This window comes from Melopsittacus undulatus, unplaced genomic scaffold (genome assembly GCF_012275295.1).
Source record: "Melopsittacus undulatus isolate bMelUnd1 unplaced genomic scaffold, bMelUnd1.mat.Z mat_scaffold_277_arrow_ctg1, whole genome shotgun sequence".
Lineage (NCBI taxonomy): Eukaryota > Metazoa > Chordata > Aves > Psittaciformes > Psittaculidae > Melopsittacus > Melopsittacus undulatus.
This window is the reverse complement of record NW_022994205.1, coordinates 60,736-85,765: the sequence shown is the minus strand read 5'-3', so window position 1 is coordinate 85,765 and position 25,030 is coordinate 60,736. Positions and strand designations below refer to the sequence as shown.

General features: G+C 42.2%; 2 protein-coding genes and 1 long non-coding RNA gene across 3 annotated transcripts; 2 read left to right on the top strand and 1 right to left on the bottom strand.

Annotated features, from left to right (window-relative positions):
• The first annotated feature begins 20 nt into the window (after positions 1 to 20).
• LOC117438416 (uncharacterized) lies at positions 21 to 3,296 on the top strand. Its single transcript, XR_004550777.1, has 3 exons — positions 21 to 40; positions 2,367 to 2,502; positions 3,062 to 3,296. It is a non-coding gene; the product is annotated as an uncharacterized lncRNA (long non-coding RNA).
• Positions 3,297 to 5,011: 1,715 nt separating this feature from the next.
• On the top strand, positions 5,012 to 20,430 carry LOC117438414 (transcription factor E2F5-like). Its single transcript, XM_034073940.1, is given in 11 exon segments — positions 5,012 to 5,236; positions 11,080 to 11,164; positions 11,167 to 11,188; positions 12,429 to 12,472; positions 12,475 to 12,589; positions 13,808 to 13,851; positions 15,279 to 15,343; positions 16,724 to 16,991; positions 17,713 to 17,913; positions 18,368 to 18,409; positions 19,699 to 20,430. Coding segments are annotated over 11 exon segments (1,125 nt in total). The 5' UTR covers positions 5,012 to 5,107; the 3' UTR covers positions 19,809 to 20,430.
• On the bottom strand, positions 19,906 to 24,466 carry LOC117438413 (ribosomal biogenesis factor-like). Its single transcript, XM_034073939.1, has 3 exons — positions 24,308 to 24,466; positions 21,882 to 21,998; positions 19,906 to 20,555 (listed from the first exon to the last, which is right to left on the bottom strand). The coding sequence occupies exons 1-3, from the start codon at positions 24,434 to 24,436 to the stop codon at positions 20,487 to 20,489; spliced, it is 315 nt and encodes a 104-aa protein (XP_033929830.1). The 5' UTR covers positions 24,437 to 24,466; the 3' UTR covers positions 19,906 to 20,486.
• Positions 24,467 to 25,030: the final 564 nt, after the last annotated feature.

Below are 25,030 nucleotides of genomic sequence, written 5' to 3'. Positions count from 1 at the left end.
AAGCTGATTGAGGAGAGAGAAAAAGCCTTCAAACTCAGAGGTGAGCACCTTAATAGCTTATTTTGTGACGGCTTAGTTAGTATAGAGTTGCACTGTTAATAAGTATGCAAAAATTTGGTTATATGGTGAAAGAACGCATAATACTTTTGTAAGTACTTGGTGAGCATGGTACAAAGTGTGTGTGTAGAAGTAATTCTCACTATACAGGTGACTTACTTTGTGGAACTAGCATTCAGTTAAACATTCCTCCTGTAAACTTCTTAGCTGTATTCCCAATTTCTTTGCATAATTGGAGCCTACATTTGTTCCTCCCTGGTATGCCTGTTCCACCACAGTGCTTTTGTTTTTTTCAGTGAGGAAACTCCATGTTACAATTATATGATAGCAGCTCTACAGGCATCACGCATACCAGCTGGAGTCATGTAGTGAAGGTGCTTGTGCATGAGGCACAGTCTGCACTTTGAGCATGAGCTTGTAACCCTTCCAGCTTGTGACCTGGATTCATGGGTTGCAGATCACAGGTTAATGCCTGTAGTCAGCACTTGGGCTTACGAGAGAGGCCACGGTATTTCATTATGCAGGATGATGAAAATAGCTTTTGCACTTTATAGGAAATTGAGGGCATATCCTCAGTATTTATCACAACAATACTAATAAATCACAGAATCGCAGATTCATTTAGGTTGGAAAAGACCTTTAAGATCAAGTCCAAACGTTAACCCAATACTGCCAAGTCCACCAGTAAACCATATCCCTAAGTGCCACATGTATGCACATTCACCCTTTTTGTGAAGAAATTTTTCATAATATCCAGTCTAAACCTCTGGTGCAATTTGAGGCCATTTCCTTTCATTCTATTGCTTGTTACTTGGGAGGAGAGACCAACACCCACTTTGGAACATCCTCCTTTCAGGTAGTTGTACAGAGGGATGAGGTCCCCACAGAGTCTTTTTCTTCAGGCTAAACAGCAGTTCCCTCACAACCACTCTTTTTTTCACCGGGCAGCTTTCCAGCCTCTCTTCCCCAAGCCTGTAGCATTGCATGAGGTTGTTGTGGCCCAAGTGCAGGACCTGGCACTTTGCCTTGTTGAACCTCATACTATGGGCCACAGCCCATCGATCCAGCCAGTCGAGATACCTGTGCAGAGCCTTTGTACTGTCAAGCAGATCAACATTCCCATGAAACTTGCTATTCACATTTCGGTCTGTGACAAACAGACTGTTTATAGGTTAGATGTCATTCCCTTCTCTTACAGGTAGCAATAAGTTTTTTTATTTCTTTTTTTATTCTTCTTGTACTGTCAATTTTTAAATTTTTTGAGCAGTTAACAGTGAATATGAGATGATACAGAAGAAAATACTTACGACCCAAAAAATAGTCAGGGGCTTGGATGATGCTCAGTTATTTCAAATGTGTCTTGCATTATGGAGATGTATGGTAGACTGCTGCCTGTGATGAGCTTAGATTGCTAGTGTGTTTTTTACTTTGTTCTTTGGACCCTTTCTCTTATTTCCCTTCTCCCTTACAACTATTCTTAGGAAAAGATTAGCTAGTTAATAAAACTGTATGTGTATCTAGCAGCGATAACCACACTGTTACTGAAGTAATAAGCTAGCATGACTAAGGCTTTTTTGCTTTACATTTTCTGATTGAACACTTTAATTACATTTTCACTATTATTTAAGGAAGGTCATGTGATTAACAAATGAACAAAAATACCATCATAGTTAAGTTTGATTTAAAACAAACCAATGAAAAAAACCTCACAAAAAACAGCCACCTCAAATAGTCAATAGTATTACATGTTGGAAGGTCTGGAGTGAAACTAAAATTTTATCCCAAATAATTCTGTTCTGTTTCAAAATTTCATTGGAATTTAATTGCATAGTGGACTAATTTGTCTTGCTTTCTGTTGCTACTTATTTTAGAATTAATAAAAGCAGAATTTGCTTGAAGCCAAGGAAGGGTTTCACTACTGTGAGGCAGATGCTTTTCTGTTTCTGTAAGAGATGGGCTTACAGTCTGTTTACAGGATCACATAGTTCAGTCATTGACTGCTCAGGAAGCAGAAACGTAATGTGTTGGAAAATGGGTGGAGTTCTTATCCAGGTTGACAATAGCATGCCTGAATCTTTGTGTTGTTAGTGATTAAATGCTTCTAAGAGGAATGACAGAAGCCCTATGCATGGTGCATAGACCTAGAACATTTACTTGAGAAAAAGGACATCTGGAGCTAGATATTGCAATAACTGTTTTCATGCCTATGCTATTAAAACCTTATCAAAGGCAGAATTAGACAAAACAAAATACTTCAGTTGTTTGCAGGGCTGTGATTTTATTTATTTATTTTTTAAATCCTTTTTTAGGATTGCTGTGGAAAAGCTTCAGGAAATGGATGATGCTTTCAGAAAACAACTTGGGTCAATGTTGATAGCTCATCAGGAAGAACTATTGCAGCTGGCAACTGAAAAGGAAAAACAAATTGAAGCAGCAAATGAAAAAGTAATTTTAATACTAAATTTGTACGTTTATTGCATTTGCGTTTTTATTCTGCAGCTGCTAAAACAGTGGTGCTTGGAAGTCACCTGTCTGTATCTATTCAGCTAGTCTCTGAATGGAAACAGCCCTGTTTTAGTATTCAAACTTTGCACAGCCAAAACATCTCTAGAACTTGTACCATCAGGAGGTTCTGGATTCAAGTAAAATGGCATGTTGTGTAGCTGGTTATGAGACAATAGCTAAACATTCCCTTACCTATACAAGCGAGAATAATGATGGTTATGCCATATAGTCCACCTAATTCACCTGTGCCAGTGTTAACATATGTTCCTGTCAGATATGCAGCAGGTATTTTGATGTTGGTACATTACTCACTGACCTAGCAAATTAATACTTTTTTAAAGCAAAATTCTGTTACTGCATACAGTGTCAAAAGTAGTGCATTGCTTATTTAAACATAAGCATGTTACTCATGCATTGCTTATGAGTGTTTAAAAATAGCCAAGATTGTACGGGTTAAGGAAAAGCAAGAATCCTATTTAATCACTGTGTGCTCTTTCAGGTTTACTGCGTTGAAGAAGAAATGCGGCAGCTTCTGCAGGAAATGGCAAACCATAAAAAAGCCATGGAAAATAAAATAAGACGACTTACACATGCACTGAATGATTTTCAACAAGATCTTTGAAAATTGTGTAACACACATTTTTACTGTATATAGTAACAGATTTTAGCAAATTCATACATGACACTGCGCTTTTCCTTGTTTTCTAGAGAATAAATTCTTTGATATATTTTGATGGTTCAGGACTCAGACAAGTATTTTTACATTATTTTCACAATAACTATTTATTTCTAATCTTTGGTTATTTTTAACTTCTGACAGAATGGGTCAAAACATATATAAAGGAAGAGCATCATATTAGCATGTTTAAGAATACGAAAAGAAGGTTGGGCCTTTGCTTCTAAAACAAGAGCCTGAACCCTTCCTTCCTTGGGGGAGAGATTCAAGAATGTATCTGAAAATACATTTGCTCTGCCATTGTTGATAGAGCATGCACGATTTCTGCAACTCAGGGCGGCTGTTTTGGCTGCGTAGTTTGGTTCTCTACAGCAATAGGCTTTCTCCCAGATTTGAAAAAAGGAGATAATAAGTTAACAACTTTTTACAGAAACTAATCATCAGCTTTATGTTAATATGGTTGTTACATTTCTTTCATGAGGAGGAGTTTACCGTCTCTGCTGTACTTGGGCATTTATTGTATTTGCTTGTTCTTAGAATATCCTAAACTGTTAACTGCACTACACCACACTGACGTACCAAGTAGTAACCACAACAGTTACTTGTTGGTACACCAGATGGAGCCATTTCTCCCATCTCGTAGTAGCTGGAGAGTCTTAGTTCTCCAATGAGGACGGAAGCTGGCTTTACCACCGGCCTCTTCAGAGCCTACTGCTGCAGTGTAAAGGTACAGGTGCATCACTTTTGTGCCCAATAAGAGTACCAGTGCTAGGACTTTCCGAGTCTCATGCTATGCCAGGGAGGAGGGGAAGCTGGCAGGAAGAAGCAACAGAACACCTGACCTAAACTAGCCAAAGAGGTATTCCATACCACAGCACACCATGCCCAGGATGTAAGCTGAGAGTTACCTGGAAGAGTGAGTTGACTGATGGAGTCGGGCTGAGTATTATCTGTCAGTGGATGGTGGTATTGTATTCTCTTCCCTTGTTATTTCCCTTATTATTATTGGTGGTAGCAGTAGTGGTTTGTGTTATACCTTAGTTACTGGACTGTTCTAATCTCAACCGGTGGGAGTTACATTCTTTCGATTCTCCTCCCTATCCCTCTGCAGTGGGGGAAGGAAAGGAGGGGAAGTCAGAGAGCAACGGCATGATTTACAGCTGAGCTTAAATCACAACACCTGCTCTGCACAGTACTGTTTGTGGGGGGAGGGCAGGGAGATGGCATGGGCTTATAAAGGGTAAAATTCCAGATCAGTGATTCAAGGTCCACAAGGGGAGCCCACCTGCTTTCTCCTATACGTATATATATGGCCCTGACTGTGCTGTTACCTGTGCATGTACAGCTGCCGTACAACATGGCACATTCAGTGTAATGTCCCTTTGCTCCATGCTCAGCTGCCTCCTGCAATGGGGCATCTAGAGGTCTTTTCCCTCACTAGCCCACCACCACCTGGCCTCCGGAGATGCGAGAACATAGTTTATAAAGAATCAAAATGAGTTCATATCAAAAGCAAACGGTGGAATGACGAAGAGCTGCAGTGCAGGGTAGTGGCAGGCCTGTGGGGCACCAGGTCCTTGCACGGCTCTCCCAGCTAGCGGCCGTGGCCAAGTTAGCGCCTGCCTCCCGGCGGGATAGGCCCTGAAGCGGTCCCTCCCCTGCCCCCGAGGGGCGGGCATAGCCTGTTCCCCTCCGTCAGCCCCTCGCCTCCTGCAGCCGAAACATGCCGGTGTCCAAGCAACGGCGGCGTCGTCACTTCCTGCGGCACCGCCCCTCCCGCTGCAGCCGTCGGGCCGCGGCTCCGTTCCGGGCTTGGGCCGTTGCAGCGGTCCGGACACGTGGCGCTGCGGTGCGGCCCCGCAGGGCGGCATGGCCGCGGCGGCCGAAGCGGCGGGCGGTGGCAGCAGCAGCCGCCACGAGAAGAGCCTGGGGCTGCTGACCACCAAGTTCGTGTCGCTGCTGCAGGAGGCCAAGGACGGCGTGCTGGACCTCAAAGCGGTGCGAGGGCGGGGCTGCACGGCGCGGGGGCTGCCCGCGGCGGGGGGACGGCGCACGGCTCCGCCGCGCTGCAGGAGGGCGGTGCAGTGGCTGGGCGGCCGAGTTGGCCCCGGCCGGGCTAAGCCCAAGCCCAGCCGGGCCGGGCCTGGCCGGGGAGTCTGATCTCTCTTTCCCTTCCTCCTTGGGGCGGCGGGGGTGCCCTGTGATGGCTGACAGCTGCCCCGTAGGCTAAAATAGGCTTTCCGCCTCTTTTAAAGAGGGTAAAATGGTTACCGTGCATAAAACGTAGCTCGTTGTTTTATTGTTTTATTTATTTTGTACTCTCCTGCGTTGCTGTCTGCACTGACTCAGTGTATGGGCCTTTATTTAAACCTGTTCCTTGTCAATCCCCCTCGATATCCTTTCAGCAAGGAAGAACAATGTTAAAAACCAGCCCATCGCCTTTTTGAGTACTTTTAAAATCTATGTAAATCAGATATACTATATATAAAAGGTGCGTAATTGGCGGGGTGGGTGGCAAGTCGTCATCACTCACTTCTGCAGCCGGCCGCCTCTGAGGCGTGAAGGCTTGGGCAGCAGGAGGACTTCTCCGGTGAAATCCTGGGACAGCCCCAATCCTGTGCCAGTGATGGAGGAGCTGGGGCTCTGCTCAGCCCCCCGGGGCTGTCGGGGCATGCAGCGCATCGAGGTGAAAGTGTATTTTGGCTGGTTTAGGCCCGCATTGAACTGTGAGGAGTAAGCAAGGCGAAATAAGAGCCTGCTTTGGCACTTTGGTTGCTTGGAGTCCTTTGTGGAAAACTGGCCTTATCTGTTGATTGTTCTCCATTGAGCTCCATGGAGGTGAATGGTGTTCTCTGGGCTTTTCTGTGCATCCCTGTGAAAAGAGGAAGCTGTTCAGTGATGTTATTGTGGCTAGTGCAACTTCAGGGTGCACTGGGAAGGACACTGATAAGTTTTATATTGCTCATCTATTTATGCTGTGGTGTGGGCAATTAGATTAACTTCTTGGTATTTAACTGCCTCTTTCTTTAGTAAAACAGAGCTAAGTTGTCCGCTTCTCAGAGACTGCTGTGCAGCTTGCTTTTGCATGCTGCAAGCTGTTCCAGGTCAATTTGAGAAGCAAACCGTATGCAGTTTGTAGGACATCAGGTCAAAAAGCTTAACCTAAAAAGCTAAAAAAAAAAGTGGGTTTGAACAATGGAGTTGGGCTGTGTAGAGGCATGGGATGACATTTCTCATTCGCTTCTGTGAGGAAGGTATACCCACAGAGGAGATGGGAAGACTGGCAGAGAAAAGTAAGTGAACATTGCAACAAGCCATAGACATTTCTGCTCAAGACCTATTGGAGACTAGTTTCTGATGCACAGGATACTGTTTGCTAGAAGTGAATACTAACTGAAGTGCATAAATCGTTTGCACTTCCACAAACTGTGAGTCAGAATGTACATTCCTGTAATCAGTATTTCTCATTAATAAGCTGCACATCTAAGGAAAAAAAAAAGCCATTCAGGGGAACTGAAGAACAAGACGGTCTTGAAACGGGGCAGTATTCCAAGAAATGCTTTATGCAGTGAATGTCTTCAGGTGTCCCCCTACAGACAGGTATTGTTGTGCTGCTGATGTGTATTTCTGCAGCAAAACCAGCAGGGCACTATGAAGAAAATACAAGTTGGAAACATTAAGTGTATTTCTAGCATTGTGATTTAGCAATTGAGAATGAAATGCTGTTCTATAGAACATTTCCTGGACAACTTTGAGTACATCTATAATTACAGTTCTGTAAGGGAATACATTTGGGCACATGTGCTGAGTCATTGTGAAGAAGTAATGTATCCTATACATGGGTGCTGTTCCTCACTCCAGGTGCAGGGAGCCCTGCGAGTTCTGTGTGATTAATTTCTTTTGGAAATGTTTCAGTGCTGGACACTTCTCTGCTCACATCTGACAAGTTGTGGGAGCGGGAGTGAGGATTTTCTTTACGTGAAATTTTAACTCTACAGTACTTACTTTAAAATGAAACAGCTATTGTCAAATCGTGGCATAACTGCCCCTGGTAACCCTGTATAAAGAAATCTAGTTATGGAAATAAGCTTAAAACGTTAAGGGATGATATAGAAGGGAAAGTAATCAAAGCTCCTGCATGCAGCAACATATACTGTATGCAGTAGCATACAACTACTTCTGCCTTGATTTTGTGAGCAGGCTTGGTTTTTAGCAGAATGCCATCCCTCCTGTCATGATTGTGTTCCTGACAAACAGCGCAAAACATCAGGTACTCTAAAATCTACTTGTTTGCTACTAACTTTAGAAATGCGTTGATCAGGTGCAGATAACAACTGCCTTAGATTGCCCTATTCCACAGAAGAAGAAAAAGCCCATTTGTTACATATGTTCCCTTACCTTTATGCACGTAATGATACTCAGTACTTTCACATACAGGTGCCAAGCATGCCTTTCAGTTTAAATCTCCCACCAAACTTTTGACAGTCCTGTTGGGGAGAAGAACATATCACCTGCTATGGCACAGTCCAGAAAATGCAGGACCTCTTTCCTTTGACACATGAAGAGCAAGCAGGCATTGCTGGTCCTTCTGCTTTGTTAAGCTTCCCCATAATGACTGTGCTCTAGCAAATTCCTCTGCTCTTCCAAGCAAATGCATTGAATGTGCAGTTGATGCTTCCCACTGCCTTTTGTCAACTCCCAGGGAGCAAAGAAATTGTTGTGTGAGAGCGCAACCAAACTCTCAGTTATCCTTTTTCTGCTTGGGTGTTTTATTTCTGGACAGGGTTTTGTGTGTGTGCATGCTTGCAGCTGAAACTGCTGACCAGTGTGTTTTCTGTATTCCAGAAGTTGTATGATGTGCATGCACACAGAACTGAAGCCCTGCACTTAGATGTTTTTCTTCCAGTTCTGAATCTGTCTGTGAGATACTCATAGTACTTGTCTGTCTTAGATACGTACTTAATCAAAGGAATGACTAGGGTGCAGCAGCTTTAGGTGGAAAAGATCTTATGAAGGAACTCCAAATATTAGTGATTCAGAGGAGGGACTGTGGAAGCTACATCTAATCATATTAGCAGAGCCACTGTGGTAGATGTCCCTTTCTTATGCTGCTGGATCTGCTTCAGCTGTTTGACATAGGCTGAGAAACTGAGTTTTGAAAAGTGTTTCTGACAATAGGAGATTTGCCTCTGGAGGCTGTTCTAATTATTGGAAGTCATTAGTGTGTGGTTTGTGTGAAGGAACTGAATGCGTGAACTTAATTTCTAGCCATGTGCCTACCAGGACGTGTCACACTGGACAGTGTCAAGAAGGAACTTTTCAATTGTTTTTTAAAATACCTGTGAAGCTCCCTATAAGGTTTTGGGAAGGTAATTAATTAGGTTAAAAGACCAACACCAAAAAGCTAGTGAATGTCTGGATTCGACTTCCCAGCTGGCCCAGTTCAACTTCTTAGTTGGATTGCTTGTTTTAAGTAGTTGGATTTTGCAGCTGTGAATGAATTATATACAGGGCTAGCCAAGCCAAATACATATGTAACCGTGGTGTTCATTTTCTCAGTCAGTAACCTGAGGTTCTGGAGCCTAGTTTGCAACAGTGGTGTATCTCCATTGTTGCTGTTAGTGGGAGTTGTGCTTTGGAGATATGGAACAAAGCAGCATATAGTTCAATTGTTGCCACTTAAACACTCCAGTGTTGAACTATGTGAAGTTGAGCACTCAAAATTAATGACTTTTTTTTTAAGAAGTCTTTAAATTTTGTATCATAGCTACCAAATTTACATACAGTGGTATCTTTTACTGCCAGCACAGTTTGAAAATACATTAAGGGTAATAAAGGCTTTACATGCTGTACAGATGGGCCTTTTGTAATATATCAGAGGTAATGTAGTCTATCTCCAGAGCAGTTTCTTCATCGTTCAGAATTAGTTGTAGTGTTAAGCACTAGGTCCATATGTAAAGCAGTGAGAAAAAATGCAGAAAGTTGAGTAGCAGCTGATTAATTGCATGCAGTTCTATTCCTTGTACTGGATAATGCAGACAGGTTGTAGAAATCATGCCTCTGAAGACTGTGAGAGATAAGGGGTGTTGATTAAACATTGCATAGGTGGCATCAGTTTTGTCAGTTCCTAGAATCTTGAAGGCTTCTCCTTGCAGTTATCATAAGCACTATGTATGTATATGCATGCAGTAAAAATAGCAGGTTGAGATAGCAGGCACATACCTGCTGATGCAAGTGACTGAAGAGCCCATTTCCTGGGAGAGAACTAAAGTGTGTGCCTTAGATGTATTTGTTTTGTTAGGTAGGAAAAGATTTTAACAGACTGCCACAGAAAACTGTACAAAAGCTAACTGTTGATAATGGTATCACTAGAAATACAGTTTAGTAGATACATCACTATCAAGGAGAAAAAGCAGTGTTTATACTTCACGGTTATGAGTTGGTTGGTGGGTTTTTTAATCTCCTTATTTAATTTTTTGCATTTTAATTTTTACTTCCCTAGCAAAAATGAAAAATAAGTACTACTAAGTTCTAGTAATTAACTATCTCACAGGAAAATGTTAGTTCTTTGGGAGATTAGTGAGCTTGTTTATAGTTCAGAAAATACTGTAAAAGGAGTTATGTAGACTTTGCTATAAAATGGATTTCTTTTTCTTCCTAGTTGTGATTGTCTAAAGTTGTACTCTTCATATAATTTACTTTATTAAAAGTCCTTAATTCAATAGATCATTCAGACAAACTGAAATAAATTATTATGTGCCTATAGTGGAAATTAGTTGGCTTTACTCACTACTTCACATTTGGAATGCAGAAGTCTTTTTGCCAGCTATCCTTCTCGTTTTTATTTTAATCTGTTTAATACATATAATCCCTTGTAATCACTGAATCTGAGTTTCCTGAGTAGGTACAGAATCATACTCCTCTTTGCTTTTTCTCTTTTTAGCTAATATTCTTTGAAATTGAGCTGCTTCCCAGCATCAAAGAGGCTGTGGTGTGTGGAAGGCACAACTAGCTCAAATTTGCTTAGTTTATCTCTAGGTCTTTGCATCAGGTACATAAAAGTCACCTTGTAGAGAATTACAGCATGAAACAGACTGTTTCCTCTGCTTGACACTGCTTTGCTTTCAGTGAAGAGCTCTGGCAGCATGCAGACACACAGCATAGTTAGCTGTAATGTAAACTTGAGAGTGTGACCTTGGCAAGCATCCCTGTGATCTGTACCAAGGTCCTGGTGGCTGTGAAACAGCTCTTGGCACTCAGTGTGACAGATAAGAGTAAGCCCATGTATGCTATGAGGTTGAATTTGTGCAGTGAAATGTTAGAGGATGATGGCTGGCTTGAAGTGTTGCAGCTCGCCTTATGCTGCCTTGTGAAACTACAGCCCTGTCATTTCATATCCCAGAAACAGTTTAATCAAATAAAGACTGCAGTACCTCCAGTGGTCAGCAGAAGGGATGATAAACTCAATACGTTGGCTTCAGAGGTTTGCTTCACTGCCAGGGTTGTTGCTGTTGGCCTTGCCTACTTATCTATCCTGGCTTCCAAAAAGAGCAGTGCAAGCTCCCACGTGCAGTTGACTAACATGTGCTCCAAATGCCAGACACGGGTTTTGCAACACATGTAAACTCCTTTCTTTCCAGGGTAGGCCTGCTGGCCTTCAAAGAGGTGACTCCTCACAGCATGCTTGTGACACTACACACAGAACTTTTGAATTCAAGATTGAGTTCTTGAACTGAACCTTCTCCTGTCAGAATGACATTAGTGGCATTTTTCAAGGGAATATCTTAACTGTTTTTTGCCTTCAGCATGCAAGTTGCTGTTATTTGTTCTTCTCTTGACAGGCTGCTGATACCCTTGCTGTGAGGCAGAAGAGAAGGATCTATGATATCACCAATGTTTTGGAGGGGATTGATCTCATTGAGAAGAAGTCAAAAACAGCATTCAGTGGAAGTAAGCCATGACAATCTTGCAAATTTTCACATGCTCAAGAGCCACAAAAATTGCTTTTTCTCCACTTACCCTGAATAGATATGACACTGTAAAATTAACCATCACGCTTATCAATCAGCAGTACGACATTTTAGAATTACAGCAAATTTGCAAATAAAAGTCTTCTCTTTAACTTGCATTTTTGATACATAAAATCAAGTTTAAAGCATACAAAAGAGAAACTTCAGAAAAACTTGTAGTGCTGCTTTATAACTGGCACTTGTAATTGAGTGAATTTACTCTAGGTGAATCTGGGAGGGGTATTGGGACACACTGTCTCCACATACCCACCCTCCTGTAGCCCATGCCTATTTTTCCTTGGGTCATGGAATGTTGAAAGCTTAAGAGTTTAAAAGGGAAGAAGAAAGGGCCTGCAGGCCAGCTCCAATGCAGAGAAAACCTACATTCCATAAGAAAATAAATTTCAATTAAGGGAAATTCTAAATTTGACCTGATATTTTCTGTTAAACCACTGCTGCAAGGGTAATCACACATTTCCTTCTGTCCCAGGTTCAGCACTAGCAGTCATGTTTTCTCTCATCTTTAGTAGCTGATGCAGTGCTGTGTTTTTGACTTTCAGCCTGAGGGAACAACACTGATAACACTGATGTTTTTTAGTTGTTTCCGTAATGTTTACTTCAACAAGGACTTTCTTCGGTCTCATGCTCTGCCAGGGCAGGAGGGGCACAGGAAGTATGAGAAAGCAGAGACAGGACATCTGACCCGAACCAGCCAAAGGGGTATTCCATACCACAGCACATCATGCCAGTATATAAACGGAGGGGGGGGGGGGGGGGGGGGGGGGGAGTTACCTGGGGCTGGTCAGGTCAGGCTGGGTATCAGTCAGTGGTGGTGAGCAGTCTGTATTCTCTTCCCTTGTTATTTCCCTTATTCATTATTATTATTGGTGGTAGCTGTAGTGGTTTGTGTATACCTAGTTATTGGACTATTCTTACCTCAACCTGTGCGAGTTACATTCTTTCTGTTCTCCTCCCCATGCCTCCGGGAGCAAGGGAGAAGAAGTGGTAGGGGGAAGTGAGCAAGCAGCTGCATGGTTCTGAGTTATCGGCTGGGCTTAAACCATGACACCTTCATATTGAATATGAGTGGATTTTCAAAATGTAGTCTGAAAGAATTGTCCTTTGCCTGTTTGGTTTAGATTTTTCACTTGTGGTTTCATGAACCCTTGTACCTTTTTAAGAGGAGTAGGTGCTGGCTGCAATACAAAAGAAGTCATAGACAGGCTGAGTATCTGGAAGCTGAAATTGAAGATCTAGAGCTAAAAGAAAAAGAATTGGATCAGCAGAAACTGTGCTTCAGCAAAAGTATCAAGAATGTCATGGATGATTCTACAAACAACCAATATCCTTTTAAATTAATTCTCTGCATCGCAGAGCTAGAGTTAAAGCAGCAGTTAAAGCTTAGGTAATCGATAAGCTATCACATAGTCCTTTTATCTAGAAGCCAGGAAAGGCAAATACTTTTTTCAGGGTTTTATTCAAAAGAAAGAAAAATCCAATCTTATTTGCATGACTTTTAACTTCTGTGACTGTATGATTGGTAACCTGAATAAAATTCAGCACATACATGTGTGTGTGTGTGTATATATATGTAATATGGCAGTAATTTTTAAGTCCATAGCATAATCTCAGTGTCTTTTTTTTGATTAATTGTATTGGGTTTTGGCACTTGAATTTGTACTTTCATACCAGTGCTTTACATAACATTTTTTTGTGTTGCTTCCTTCTTGTGAAAAGCTTAACCTATCAGCCAAAGATAAACTGAGTTGAAAAAGTCCTGAAGCTTGCTGGGTTTCAGACAAGAAAAGTCCTGCATGTCGTACCCCATGAGGAGGGAGTTCCAGCTTTTGTTTGTTTTAACCATCTGCCTTTAGCTGTCTTGCAAGATACTGAGCAAAATAGGCACCTGAGATTGGAAGCGCCTTTCTTAACTATAGCATGATGAGAGTGCTTAAAAATTACTTGAATTGCTGTACAGAACTGTTTCTGTAAAATGGATCTTGTAGCAAAAGAGGCGGAAGTTAGATGTTAGCAGAAACTTTCATTTGGGAGAGCTAGCACTACAATTGACCCCCCAGGGAGGTGGTGGAATATCCATCTCTGGAGGTTTTCCATAACAGGGGAGGCAAATATCTGTTTGGAATGTCTTTAACGGTTTGATCGTGCCTTGAGGCAGGGAAATGAGATGGCAAATTCTCTCTCAAGTCCTGTCTGGCAGTATTTTTGTGTGATTCTGGGAAGTCCTGTTATATACTTGAATTCTGTAGTGTCAGAATTCACTGAGGTAAATGGTATTCTTCCAAACAAGATTTACATGTTCTCCTTTTAATTTTTTCTTCTTTTATATTTTCTTCACAGATACTGATTTTTTTTCCCTTAAAAGGCAGAACTCTGCCTATTTCTAGCTCGTCATTCTGAAAGCAAAATATCATCTTGATTGCACCTCTGAGTAACAGCAGTAAGTTTATAGGTTATGCTCAGCTTGGACAAATGTCTTTTAAGTGGCAACAAATACTAGTTTTATGTAGCTTTAAAAAAAATGTTCCTTGACATACATTACGTTCTCATATGTCACCCATGAAGATATCTGCAACTGCTTCAATGGTAAGTTGCTGCTATTTCTTAAAATTAGGGCTTTCCTGACTTTCCTCCTGAAAACTAACTTGCTAATTAGCCTGCTTTTCCCCTTCAAGTACTGTGAATTTAGAAGTACTTAATAGTGGTCAGTACTAAGATGTCTTTCATGATGTTCATGACTAGCAAGTTCTAGCATTTTCTAGTTGTAGTCACAGACTGTATGGAATGGAAGTTCAGCTGGTTTTGGAGTACTGGTTTCAGAAGTATCTTTCTGTATTCATGCTTCACAGCAGCTTGTCTCAGGCCATTAATGGAGCCAGGGACAGGACATGTTGGTCCAGCACACCAGAAAGACGAGGCAGGTCCAAATTTCATAACGTTTTCTGGTGGCTGTTATGGACAAAGGTAGCTCCTAATGGTGCTATAGATAAATAAGTGGAGCCACCTGAAGTTCAGTGATGGGGCATCGCTGCTAGATCAAAAGGATTCCTTCTGAGCAGGAAGTTTGAAGAAGTTGCCAAGAATTTCTAACAGAAGTTATTTCCCTTGACATCTTCTCTTGATCCTGGGGCACCCAAGGGAAGATTGCTGTTCAGCCTCCAGCTAGGCTCAGAACACCTCTTCTTTGCCACAGGGAAGAAGGGCTTGGTTGTGAATAGAAATGCAAGATCAGACAACTACTGCAGAGTTTAGCAAAAATGAGCTGTTACTAAAACAAGTTAGTCATTACAAAATGTGGAGGCACTTAGTACACCAGTCACATAGTACTTAATGTAAGTCTCTTAGGAAGCAGAGAAAGAAAAGAGTTATCCCAGGTTCTGGACAAAAGGGGAAATGATGTGCAAATAGGTGAATGACCTGCAGTGTAAGGCAGGTTATGCCAGTGTTGTTGATGTAATTGTGATCTACTGACTTTAACCACCATGTTTCAGTGTACATAGAAAGCCCCAGGTGAGTTTGGTAGCCAGCTGATACATCCCAGTTGTATGTGCTGCAGAAGCTGTGAGCTTAGACACTTGGAAGGGCTGGCATTGAAGACAAACATTAATAACGTTTTCTTCCTCCTATTAAATCTCTCTGTACTACCACCACTCTTCAAAGCCATGAAGTGAGCTGGACCAGAGAGCTGGTTAGCTGAAAAAGGAGCTCAGTAAATATTTTCACCTAACTTTGTATATACAACTAGGAGATCTGGGGACAGTAATAAACAGGTAAAAGGAAGTGGTAAATATTGTACTGCTATGAGAAAAGATTCTTGCAACTATGGTTTAAGTACTAGAACTTTGTGATTTGTACTATACAAAATACTTACATCTAACAGGGACTATGCAGGCCCCCACCACAAGTTTATTTTATGCTGTAATTATGCAGTATTACAAGTGGCCTTGGAATACCATTTGAGTGGAGAGCATATGCACACTTAACCCTTTCTTAAACATTGCTATTTAAACCAGGAGACACGCTTCTAGCAATTCAAGCACCTTGTGGTACACAGTTAGAAGTACCTATACCCGAAATGGTATGTACTGGTTTCTTGTTTTACCTAAGGTGTTCCAGAGGGACAGTGGAAAGAAGAGCTACATTAGGCATAATTGTCATGAATTGCCATGAGAACTTTTTTAGCAGTGACTTTTATGTGTCGAATTTCTCTGCTGTATTGTACTCTTAGGAAAAAGCCATTTAGATTTAGCAACAGGTTTAGTTGGTTTATGTTTAGTCTCATGGTACTAGACTGGATAAACTACAGTCTCCATTTTAGTTTAAAGGCTTAAAAGGGTGAGATTGGAGGTCAGATTACTTACCTCTGTCCATCTTTACTTTTTTTTTTGTCGTATAATGGGAGACAGCATTGTAGAAGGCTAAAATTCACCTGAGAAGTTTGACAAGTTCTTTTAATGAGGCTAAGTATGGTCTAGTATGGTAAAATCGTCCAAAGCTAGAACAATTAAGCTAATCAGTGATACTATCTTTGTCCATCTCTGCTGAAATCAGTTCAGGCAATGGTAAGGTTCTCTGTGGGACCAAAGTTATCAGCTGTTATGTTTTATTTTTAGGGTTTTTTTTTGCTTTTTGTTGAGGGACTAAACCAGCTGATCTTAGTCTTTGTCATCCTATTCAAGCTGGATGTTTTTTGCTTTGGTTCTTCTTTTCCAAGGCTCCTTTCCCACTTTTCTCATTCTCATTTTTCCTAGAATGTATGTGCAGAAAAAACAGTTTGCTGAATGAGCCACTGTGTAGTCAGTGGTTTCCACTGAGGCTGTGCTAGAGTAAGCTAGTCCTAGCTGTGTTGCTTCAGTATCTTGCCCAAAAGAAAGCCTGGCAAATCAGTTAAGAAATTGTTTCTACTGACTTGTGATCCTGTGTTCTCTCAGTCTGGGTGAGATAACCAGCTGTTTTAGCATGCCTGGTACTAACTAGCATCATTCTGAAGCTCCATTTAAAAGGAAGAAACATAAATGCACAGAAATCATTGTTCATCATTGCTCTTACTGGTAAGATGTAGCCTTGCTGTAAGTCTCATGTAAATAAAATTCAGTATTTCATTAAGCACTCAATAGAATTGTATGTTTGTGTTCTCTGCAGCTGTGTTCCGGTCAGGTAAATACATTACAGGTTTGTCATCTGGTTTGTGTTTTGTCTTCTGACAGATAACATGTATTAGTTTCAAATACTTTTTTTTTTTTCTCCTGAGCATGACTTGATAAGCCTGTGGCAATTCTGAGCTCTTCTTAGTGATGTAACTAGAAGAGTACTGTGTTTATGTTCTGTATCACTTTGAGAATTCTGTTCAAACATCTTCAGTACTTTCTGTGGGAAGTAACTATGCAGTTACTGTTATATTTTGTAAAGGTAAGAGTTCTCAGGGAATGGTAACTTTCACAATATACCACCATTACAGGGGCAGAATGGACAGAAGAAATACCAGATCAATCTTAAAAGTAGTTCAGGACCTATCCATGTGCTGCTTATAAATAAAGAATCAAGCTTCTCCAAGCCCATGGTGTTTCCAGTTCCTCCACCTGATGACCTTGCACAGCCCTCATCACCACCTGCAACTCCAGCAACTCTGCTTAAACCTGCTGCAGCTCCTGAGAATCCACCAGAACAGCATGACCTGAACCAAGCACAAGAGTTACCAGAAACATCAGTTGTGGACACGCCATCAGGTGGGTCCAGGGTTTTTCCTACCTCACGTGGGTGGTGGGAGGGGAGGGAACTGGAGGGGAAGAAGGCAAAGGTGTTAGATGAAAGAAAGATCAAGAATTTGCATAGCATAGCAGCTGTCTGTTAAGAAACTACCCCAGGGACTTACTAAGAGCTCTGAAGAGGTTACAGAGAAACCTCTTCCTCTTCTGTCTGGTGAAACAGATTCTTCCCTTGTAGCTTATCATCTTGTACCAAACAGGTTTTGAATGTGATCCAGTTAATTATTCTGAGGTGCTTCTCCAGAATGCAGTATGGAAGGAAATTGCCAGCCTCTGACAGAGAATATGATTTGAACATGTACCTTTTAATGAGGCAGATAATACAGGCACCAGTTCCAGCTTTTGTGCCACAAGGTCACTTCCCTTCTTCCACATACCCACAGTGAAAAACTGTCTGAATATCAGGTATATTTTTGATAATAATAGGAGGGTAATAGGAAAAGGTCTAAGAAAATGCTGTCAGCATCACAACCTGCATTTCTCATGGGTCCTGATTAACCTTTATTTATTAATCTTTTATTAATTAACAGTTAGTTAAACTATGCCTTGGATTTTGGAAGGGCAAGACTCCTCCTGCCTCATCCCAGACATTAGCCATGTTTGCCTCAAAAGACAAAGCCATGTGCAGGCGGTCTGTGTTCCCTTTTACTGTAACAGATTCATAATGTGCCTGTCTTTGCAGACGGCAGCACAGAGCAGAACAGTGCAACCCCAGCAGCTCCTTACTCCAGCCTTCCAGAGTCGGTGTTGTACTCCAGCCTTGCAGGGGATGTCACCCAAGCTACAGCTAGTTCAAATGACTATCAGGGCTTGCTGCCCCTGGATGTTAACTGTATTCTCAAGGCAAACTCATTCGACTTGGCAAAGATGGAGGAGCCTACAGGTAGGAAGCAGTAGTTCCTGTTCAGATGTTTTTATTGGTTTCCTAAGCCCTTCTTTGTGACCAAGCTACCAATGAGGTACACAATGAAAATAACAGGCCTCTGTTTATGTCTTAATGAAGCCACTGAGCCAGATGTATCAAACTCATTTTGAGCAAAATACCTTTCTCTGCTACCAAATAAGCTTCATGTTGTACACTGCTCTAGGGCTGCAAGGCATCATCCCAGTTGTTTCAAGTGGCCACTATTGAAATGCGGCCTTCAGGGTAGGGTTTGTGAATACTGCCTAAGACATTCAGAAAATTGGGGAAAAAATGAGGGATACAAAGGTGAATACATTTTACATATTGCCACAGCTCCTACACAGCACATGAGCCATACTTTTACTTTGCAATTCAGTGTTTTAATGCAGGGAATATGTATTGACTTCCATAAACACATACTTCTCTTTCACAGGGATCAGTGGGGATCTTATTGATGAGCTCATGTCTTCTGACGGTAAGTATATAGCATCTTTAATAAGCACAAGTAGCAGCATGGGTTTTGTGTGAAGAGCACTCTTAGGTGTTAAATCTGATGCTGAGTCAGTATGACACTACTTCTCTACCCTATAATGCCTCCTCTATCTTTTGTCATTCTTGTCTTTACTCCCCTTTCCATTCCCTGCTTTTTTTTAACAAACAAAACAGTTGTTTTTTAACAATCAAAATATGAAAGTCTTAATCCAGCAAGCACTTACATGCATGAGTAACCCACCAGGTGTTAATTCAGAAACAAGGAAAGAACAGGCTCATGACAGAGTGCTGCCATAAAAAGATAGATCTGGTTTAATTCTCTTCTGCATCAGGCTTCCTGCAGGTGCTTTGAGTAAACATTTTGAAACATACTGACATGCATGCATGCAGACTGGTAGATGGCACCTTGGTGATCGTATGAGTGCAGAACTTAGCCACAGCTAGTGAGTTCATGTGTTCCCTGCTTCTCTGCTCCATCTCACTGAGGTGCCAGGCAAAGAAGTGAACTCAGATGGTATTGTTCCTCTTGCCCTCTGCTCTGTATGCATCCTCTGCTTACATGCCTTTCAAGAAGACAATCTCAAGGCTTATCCAGAAAGAACCATGTAATTATATGATCTGAGGGGCAAGATGGGATTATGTGAATGTGCCAATGTATGGCTGAAATGGAAATAGTCTTTGCTTTTACAGGAGGTACAGCATGCCCAGCTCCTCTGCACTAGGTTAGTGCTCCCTGAGGTACAGCCTGAGGGCTGGGGCTTCTCTTCCTGCATTCCCTCCCCAAGGATGGATTCAAGTCCATGCTTGAAATGCAGTGCACGGAAAAACTGCTAGCCTCCGGTTTGTTTTTTTTTTTTTTAATTCCTGTAAAACAGGGATAATTACAACTTCCTTACTTAAAATGATAAATACCTGAAAGCTGATATAGACAATACTGTGAGAAGGTGAAGAAATATAAATATGAATGATGGCTTTCAGGTGGAAGTTTCAAAAGCTGCTCAGGAACTCCTTTGCTGCAGAAGGAGAAATTAAGTCTTCTTTCCACAGGTATCACTCCATTCCAGGAAATTCACTTAAAATACTAAGCAAAACATGTAGACGTGTCACTGACTTAGCTTCAATGATATTCATAGCATGCTTGTCAGATTATCAAGACTTTTAATTATTAAGACTAACCCTGATACTGGTGATGACAAACATACTGAATTATGAGATAGGGCTGATTTTTCCAAAAGTGTTTTTAACTTAAACTAAACTATTCCTGCTTTACAGTTTTTCCTCTCTTACGACTCTCTCCTACTCCCGGAGATGACTACAACTTTAACCTGGATGATAATGAAGGAGTCTGTGATCTCTTTGATGTGCAGATACTAAATTATTAGATATTGTGTCAACCAGACTACTTATCTACCTCTAACTGTAACATTCTAGACTTCTTCATAACCTAAGTATTTGAATAATGAATGTATAACTTCTTAGTTCACTGACTCTGGGAGTTTATTTCCTTTTGCTTCCTTTAACTACTTCACAAAACAAATTTAACAATGAGGAAAAAGGGGCTTTTATAAAAAATTCTGGCACATTTTTTCACCTGTGTGTCCTCTGTGTAATCCAATTATTCGGAGTTTTCTTTAGTAAGAAAAGTGAACATGTTCTATAGTCTTCTGAGCATTTTTCAAAAATGATTAGGCTTCTTGCTCACAGTTAACAGCATTTTCTTTGAAGCTTTACTGCCTAGAAGCTCTCTGTATTTTAACCTTCCAAACAATTTTGAAGTTTTCACTGCCAAGATGAAAAGTGAAGGACATCACCTCGAGTTATGCTAAATTGTTTCAGTGAACCAATTTTGTGAAGTGCCTTCTTGTTTAGCACTTTAAGTTTCTCACACTGACTTCTGACATTCCTCTTTCCTAGATGATAGGAAAGGTCTGTTTGTAGTTTGTATTAAAAGTGTGCCAATACTTGTATATTAACAAGATTTTTTAATAAAATTGTACAAACAAAGCTTATTAGTATTTCTGATCTTCATTTCTTGCAATCCCTTCATTGTCCATTATGCATCACAACTGAGATAATAGGCTTGTGGCAGCATCTACATTTACTGGTTCCTCTTCCACATTTGTGGAAACCTGAAAAAAAAAAAAAGTTTGGGTTTAAAGTACAAAGCAATTTACTCTGTTTGGGAAGAAAAGCCACTAATAAATACCTGTTGTCTAGAAGATTAGTCTGTCTTTATGTGTTTAATTTAGGCTAGTTACTGCAGTCATAATTCAATACTTTGGAGGAAGCCAGGATTCACTACACTTGACAGAACAGCAGCCAGTACTTTATGCTGCAGGAGAAAGACAAACCATCATGCCAGTAATGGCCAAATGGAAACAGGCTCAGCTTTTAGTTCTGAAGTGCTCTTGACAACACTCTTGCAACTTTGGAGGAAATACTATTACAGCCCAGGCAATCATATTGAGTGTTAGGTCATGTACAGCCCTGCAGCTGCAGGAGCAATGGTGTAGTCTGAATTCCTGCCTGCCTGCGGTAACAACTGAGCAGGGACAGGGCTGCTGGCACTAACTGCCTTGAAACACTTGCTTGGCTTCATCTGTGCTGGCAGCACTTTCACTTATGTTTACTTTTACTCAGTCTGTCCTTAAGGTATCTGACACTAGTTTTGTTGCTCCCAGCCATACAGAAACTTGATCACCCCAGGCACAGTAAATAATACTCAACTCATGTCTACTTCTCACAACAGCTGGGGTGGATTCATCTGTACTTCATCCTGGCCCACTGCTTCCTCTCTCCTCCAACCCATGCCCAGACCATCAGAGTCACATACAGAGGAGTTTGTCAGCAGTTAAGTTCTGTGAATTATTTCTTGCACAAGACTGCACGGAAGACCAGTGAAGCACTGTCTTGAACCCTAAGTGCCACAGGCAAGAGCTTGTCATAGTTTAAGCCCAGCTGGTAACTCAGAACCATGCAGAAATGGCTCTTTCAGTTGTTGATACTTTTGACGAGGGAATACAAAGGCTTAGGAATTGGGAACAGAAGAGAGGCAGAGCTGGTTCAGAGCACTATCAGATGCTTCAGGTAGGGAACGACAAGGTTTATCCTTACTTTCTGTGTCTAGTCATGTTGCAAAGTAAGTCTCAAAATGAGCTGGAGCTGAAATTTAACTTTAAAAAAAAATCAATTAAAAAACAGCATCATTTAAAAATATGTTTTTGGAAGCATGCTCCAGCTTGGCTACACACCCTCTTCTCTCTTTACTTTGGTAGTTATAAAGCACTTGAAAATGCTAATGAGATTTCAAAATTATCACACCACTGAAATTAATAAAACTGAGTTTATAGCTCTAAATCAACTGCATGAATTGCCTGCAGTCTTAAGAGCCAGGATATAGTGCTTTGTATATATACATTCATTTCCTTCCTCAGATTTTTATACAGGGAAATTACCTGATGACTCTTCTCAGGTTCTGCTGCTGTGCCTTTTGATATCTGCTGTATTTCTTTCTGGACTTCAGCAAATGCTTTGTTTATTGTTCTAACTTTCTCAGCATTCTTAATGTTTATCTGGGAAGAAAAAAAAACCCACATTGGTGTTTTTAACAGGAATTCCACTGATATGTGAAACTGCACCATTTTTATACAACTATTACACAGCAAGTCTTACATATGTATCTTCCAAAATTACTTTTTAGTAGGTTTTTCTGTTACGCAATTATATCATCCAGTCATGTACTACTAACGTTCTAATAAGCTGAAAATTATGAAAGCAGTCAAACTTGTTCTATTGGAAATGGAGCCCACAGTGATCCAGAAACAAAACACAGAGAAAACAAAAGCCCCAGTGTAGACAGGCCCTGTGATGCTGTCCTCGCCTCCTCTTGGCTGGACTGAGTTCCAGGAACGGTTCCTTCCTTCATTCATGTGGTACATTGACCTTGGCTGGATGCCAGATGCCCACCAAAGCCACGCTATCACTCCCCTCCTCGGCTGGACAGGGAAGAGAACATATAATGAAAGGCTCGTGGGTCAAGATAAGGACAGGGAGAGATCACTCACCAGTTACCTTCATGGGCAAAACAGACTTGATTTGGGGAAAAAGTAATTTTATTTATTAAATTTATTAAATTTCAAATGTTTTAGAAGCACACTCATACATCTTCAGGCAATCCCATATTTCAGGATACTACTGCTGTTCCATAGGCTACCCCTGTAATTCACCTCTCAGCAATTTACACAGATAGAAGCAAACTGTGAATGGTGACACGTATTCATTTTGCTTTCGAAGCTTTCGTAATTTCAGAGCACGTATTCCATTCCACCAATTCCATTTATTCTGAGTGATCAAGAGAACCAGCAGTAAGAAAGCAGTGGCAAGAGGCTGATAAAAAAAGCCTGCTCAGGTTAGCGCTTCAATTCATAATAAACTGGAGTCTGACCCAAGAAATACAGACTCAGTTCCTAGCTCAGACCAGTAGATGGGACTGTGTGCAACACGATTTACAAAGATCTCAGGTTGCCCATCAGGGCTTGCTACCATTTTCCAGCTTCACAGAGGTGCTCGAACAATCCAGTCAGTTTTAAGACTTGATATCCTCAGCTACTGTGGCAGGACTCCTTCACAGAAAGAGGCTCTATAGCTAGCATGTGTCTATTAAAAGTTGCTTGGGCTTTTATCTATTAAGAAGAAACCTATTATAAAAATTTTTTCTGAACATCTTCCTATACTGGTTAATGGTAAGTAAATCCCCAAAGGCTTAATGAATTAAAGAATACAGCTTCAAACACACAGAATAAAATTTTACTCCTAATAAGCTACTGACTTTTCATGAATATGTTTTTTAAACCTGTTTCTCCCTTTGTTATACAGAACCCTCTAGATTAAGTGGGGATGTGATGCCATCAACATGAAATTGTTTACTTACAAAGTTTGTTACGTTCCAATCTGTCTACCGCTTGAATTTGTCAAGAGGCTTTAGCTTGCAGGAGAAAATCTGAGAGGGTATTTTTTTAGAGCTCCTGTTTAACTTGGTTTGCCCAGCACACTGCCACTAAGTCTAATGGGAACAATAAGCCACTAAGTTTCTACTTATCACATGCCTTTCCAGCAGCACCGGCTGAACTCAGCAGACCACACAGCTCAGGCTGGAGGCAGTTTCTGAGAAGCAGATGCTGTATAATGACTTACTGGCTACCAAGAGGAAAACTCTTGCTTAGCTCATACCCCACCCTTTTCCCTTCATTGCTCCCAGCCACACAGCCCACTCATTCCTCTTTATTCCTCTCCATAATAAAAAATTACGGAGGACTATTTTTGCTTGTTTTCACTTTAGAAAGGAGCAGCAAGGCCTTTCCTTAGCTGTATCTGTGCCTGGTGGTTTGAGGCAAGCCATTTTGGTGAAGCGTACCCTGAATTACACCGTCTGTGACGGTGCAAGTAAACATAACCTCACTGAACTACTGACGTTGTCTTTAGCATCCCAGTCCCTGGAGCACACCGAGATGCTATCGGGCACTTTTTAAACGACCCCCGCCTCAAGGAGAACAGCTTTAAGTCTCATGTGGCAGAAACTTGCAGGACATGAGTCACATAAACTGTGCTTCTCTGAAGACTAGATGATGTTAAAGGTGCTTTCCAAGGCTAACCATTCCATGATTCTATGATAGCATCCACACATAAACCCTATTTTCGGGTGGAAACGGTGTACTCCGCCACTCCCGTGGCCCAGAGGAGCTCTGTCCATGAAACACCTCTGTCAGTCACGAGAGCTCCACAGGACAGGCCCCAGAAGAGGAAGGGCCGCACCGGCCCGGCCCGCCCGGCCCGGAGGGAGCCCCGCGGTAAAACACCCACTGCAGACCCCCCCGCCGCTCACCTGCTTCAGCCCGGAGGTGACGGGCCGCGCCCTGCCCTTGCCTTTCCCCTTGGCCTTGGCGGCGGCGGCGCTACGAGCGATGCGGAACACGTTCGCCGCCTTGGCCGCCCGCGACCGGCTCTTCCCCATAGCGGCGGCACCGCGAGGGCTGGCGCACAGATGACGTCTCTCCCGCGCGCCGGGGAAGCCTCGAATCCCCGCAGCGCTGTCATTGCGCGGCACCGCCAGGTGGCGCTGCGCCACCCCGGTCCCTCCCTCTCGTGTCTCGGACCTACGGCTGCGACGTGTCCCCGTCCCTGTCCCGTCCCTGTTCCGACCCCGTGCCCTCCTCGTCTCCATGTGTTCCCCGGTTGCCTCGCCGGTCCTCGCCCCTGTGCCTGCTGCCCTCCGAGCTACACCCGCGGTGCCAAAGCAGTGCCCGACGGTCCCCGCAAAGCGGGCTTTAAAAAGAAATAGTAAACAATTCGGGTGGGTTGTGGGAAAGCACCTGTCTTACGGGCCCCGTCTACCAAACGTGAAGCTTTCTGCGGCTAATTCCAAAGGGAACTGGCTTCGCTGCCCTCGGGGTAAGGCGGGAGGTGGGCTCAGGGGCCGCCTGGCAGCTGTGCGCGCTCTTGGGTCTGGCGGGTGACCCCAGACACAGACACTGATGTCCCCGCCTCTCCCCGCCGCACAACTCGAGGCAGTGGCGGAGAGGCAGCACTCCTCTATTGAAGCGGTTCC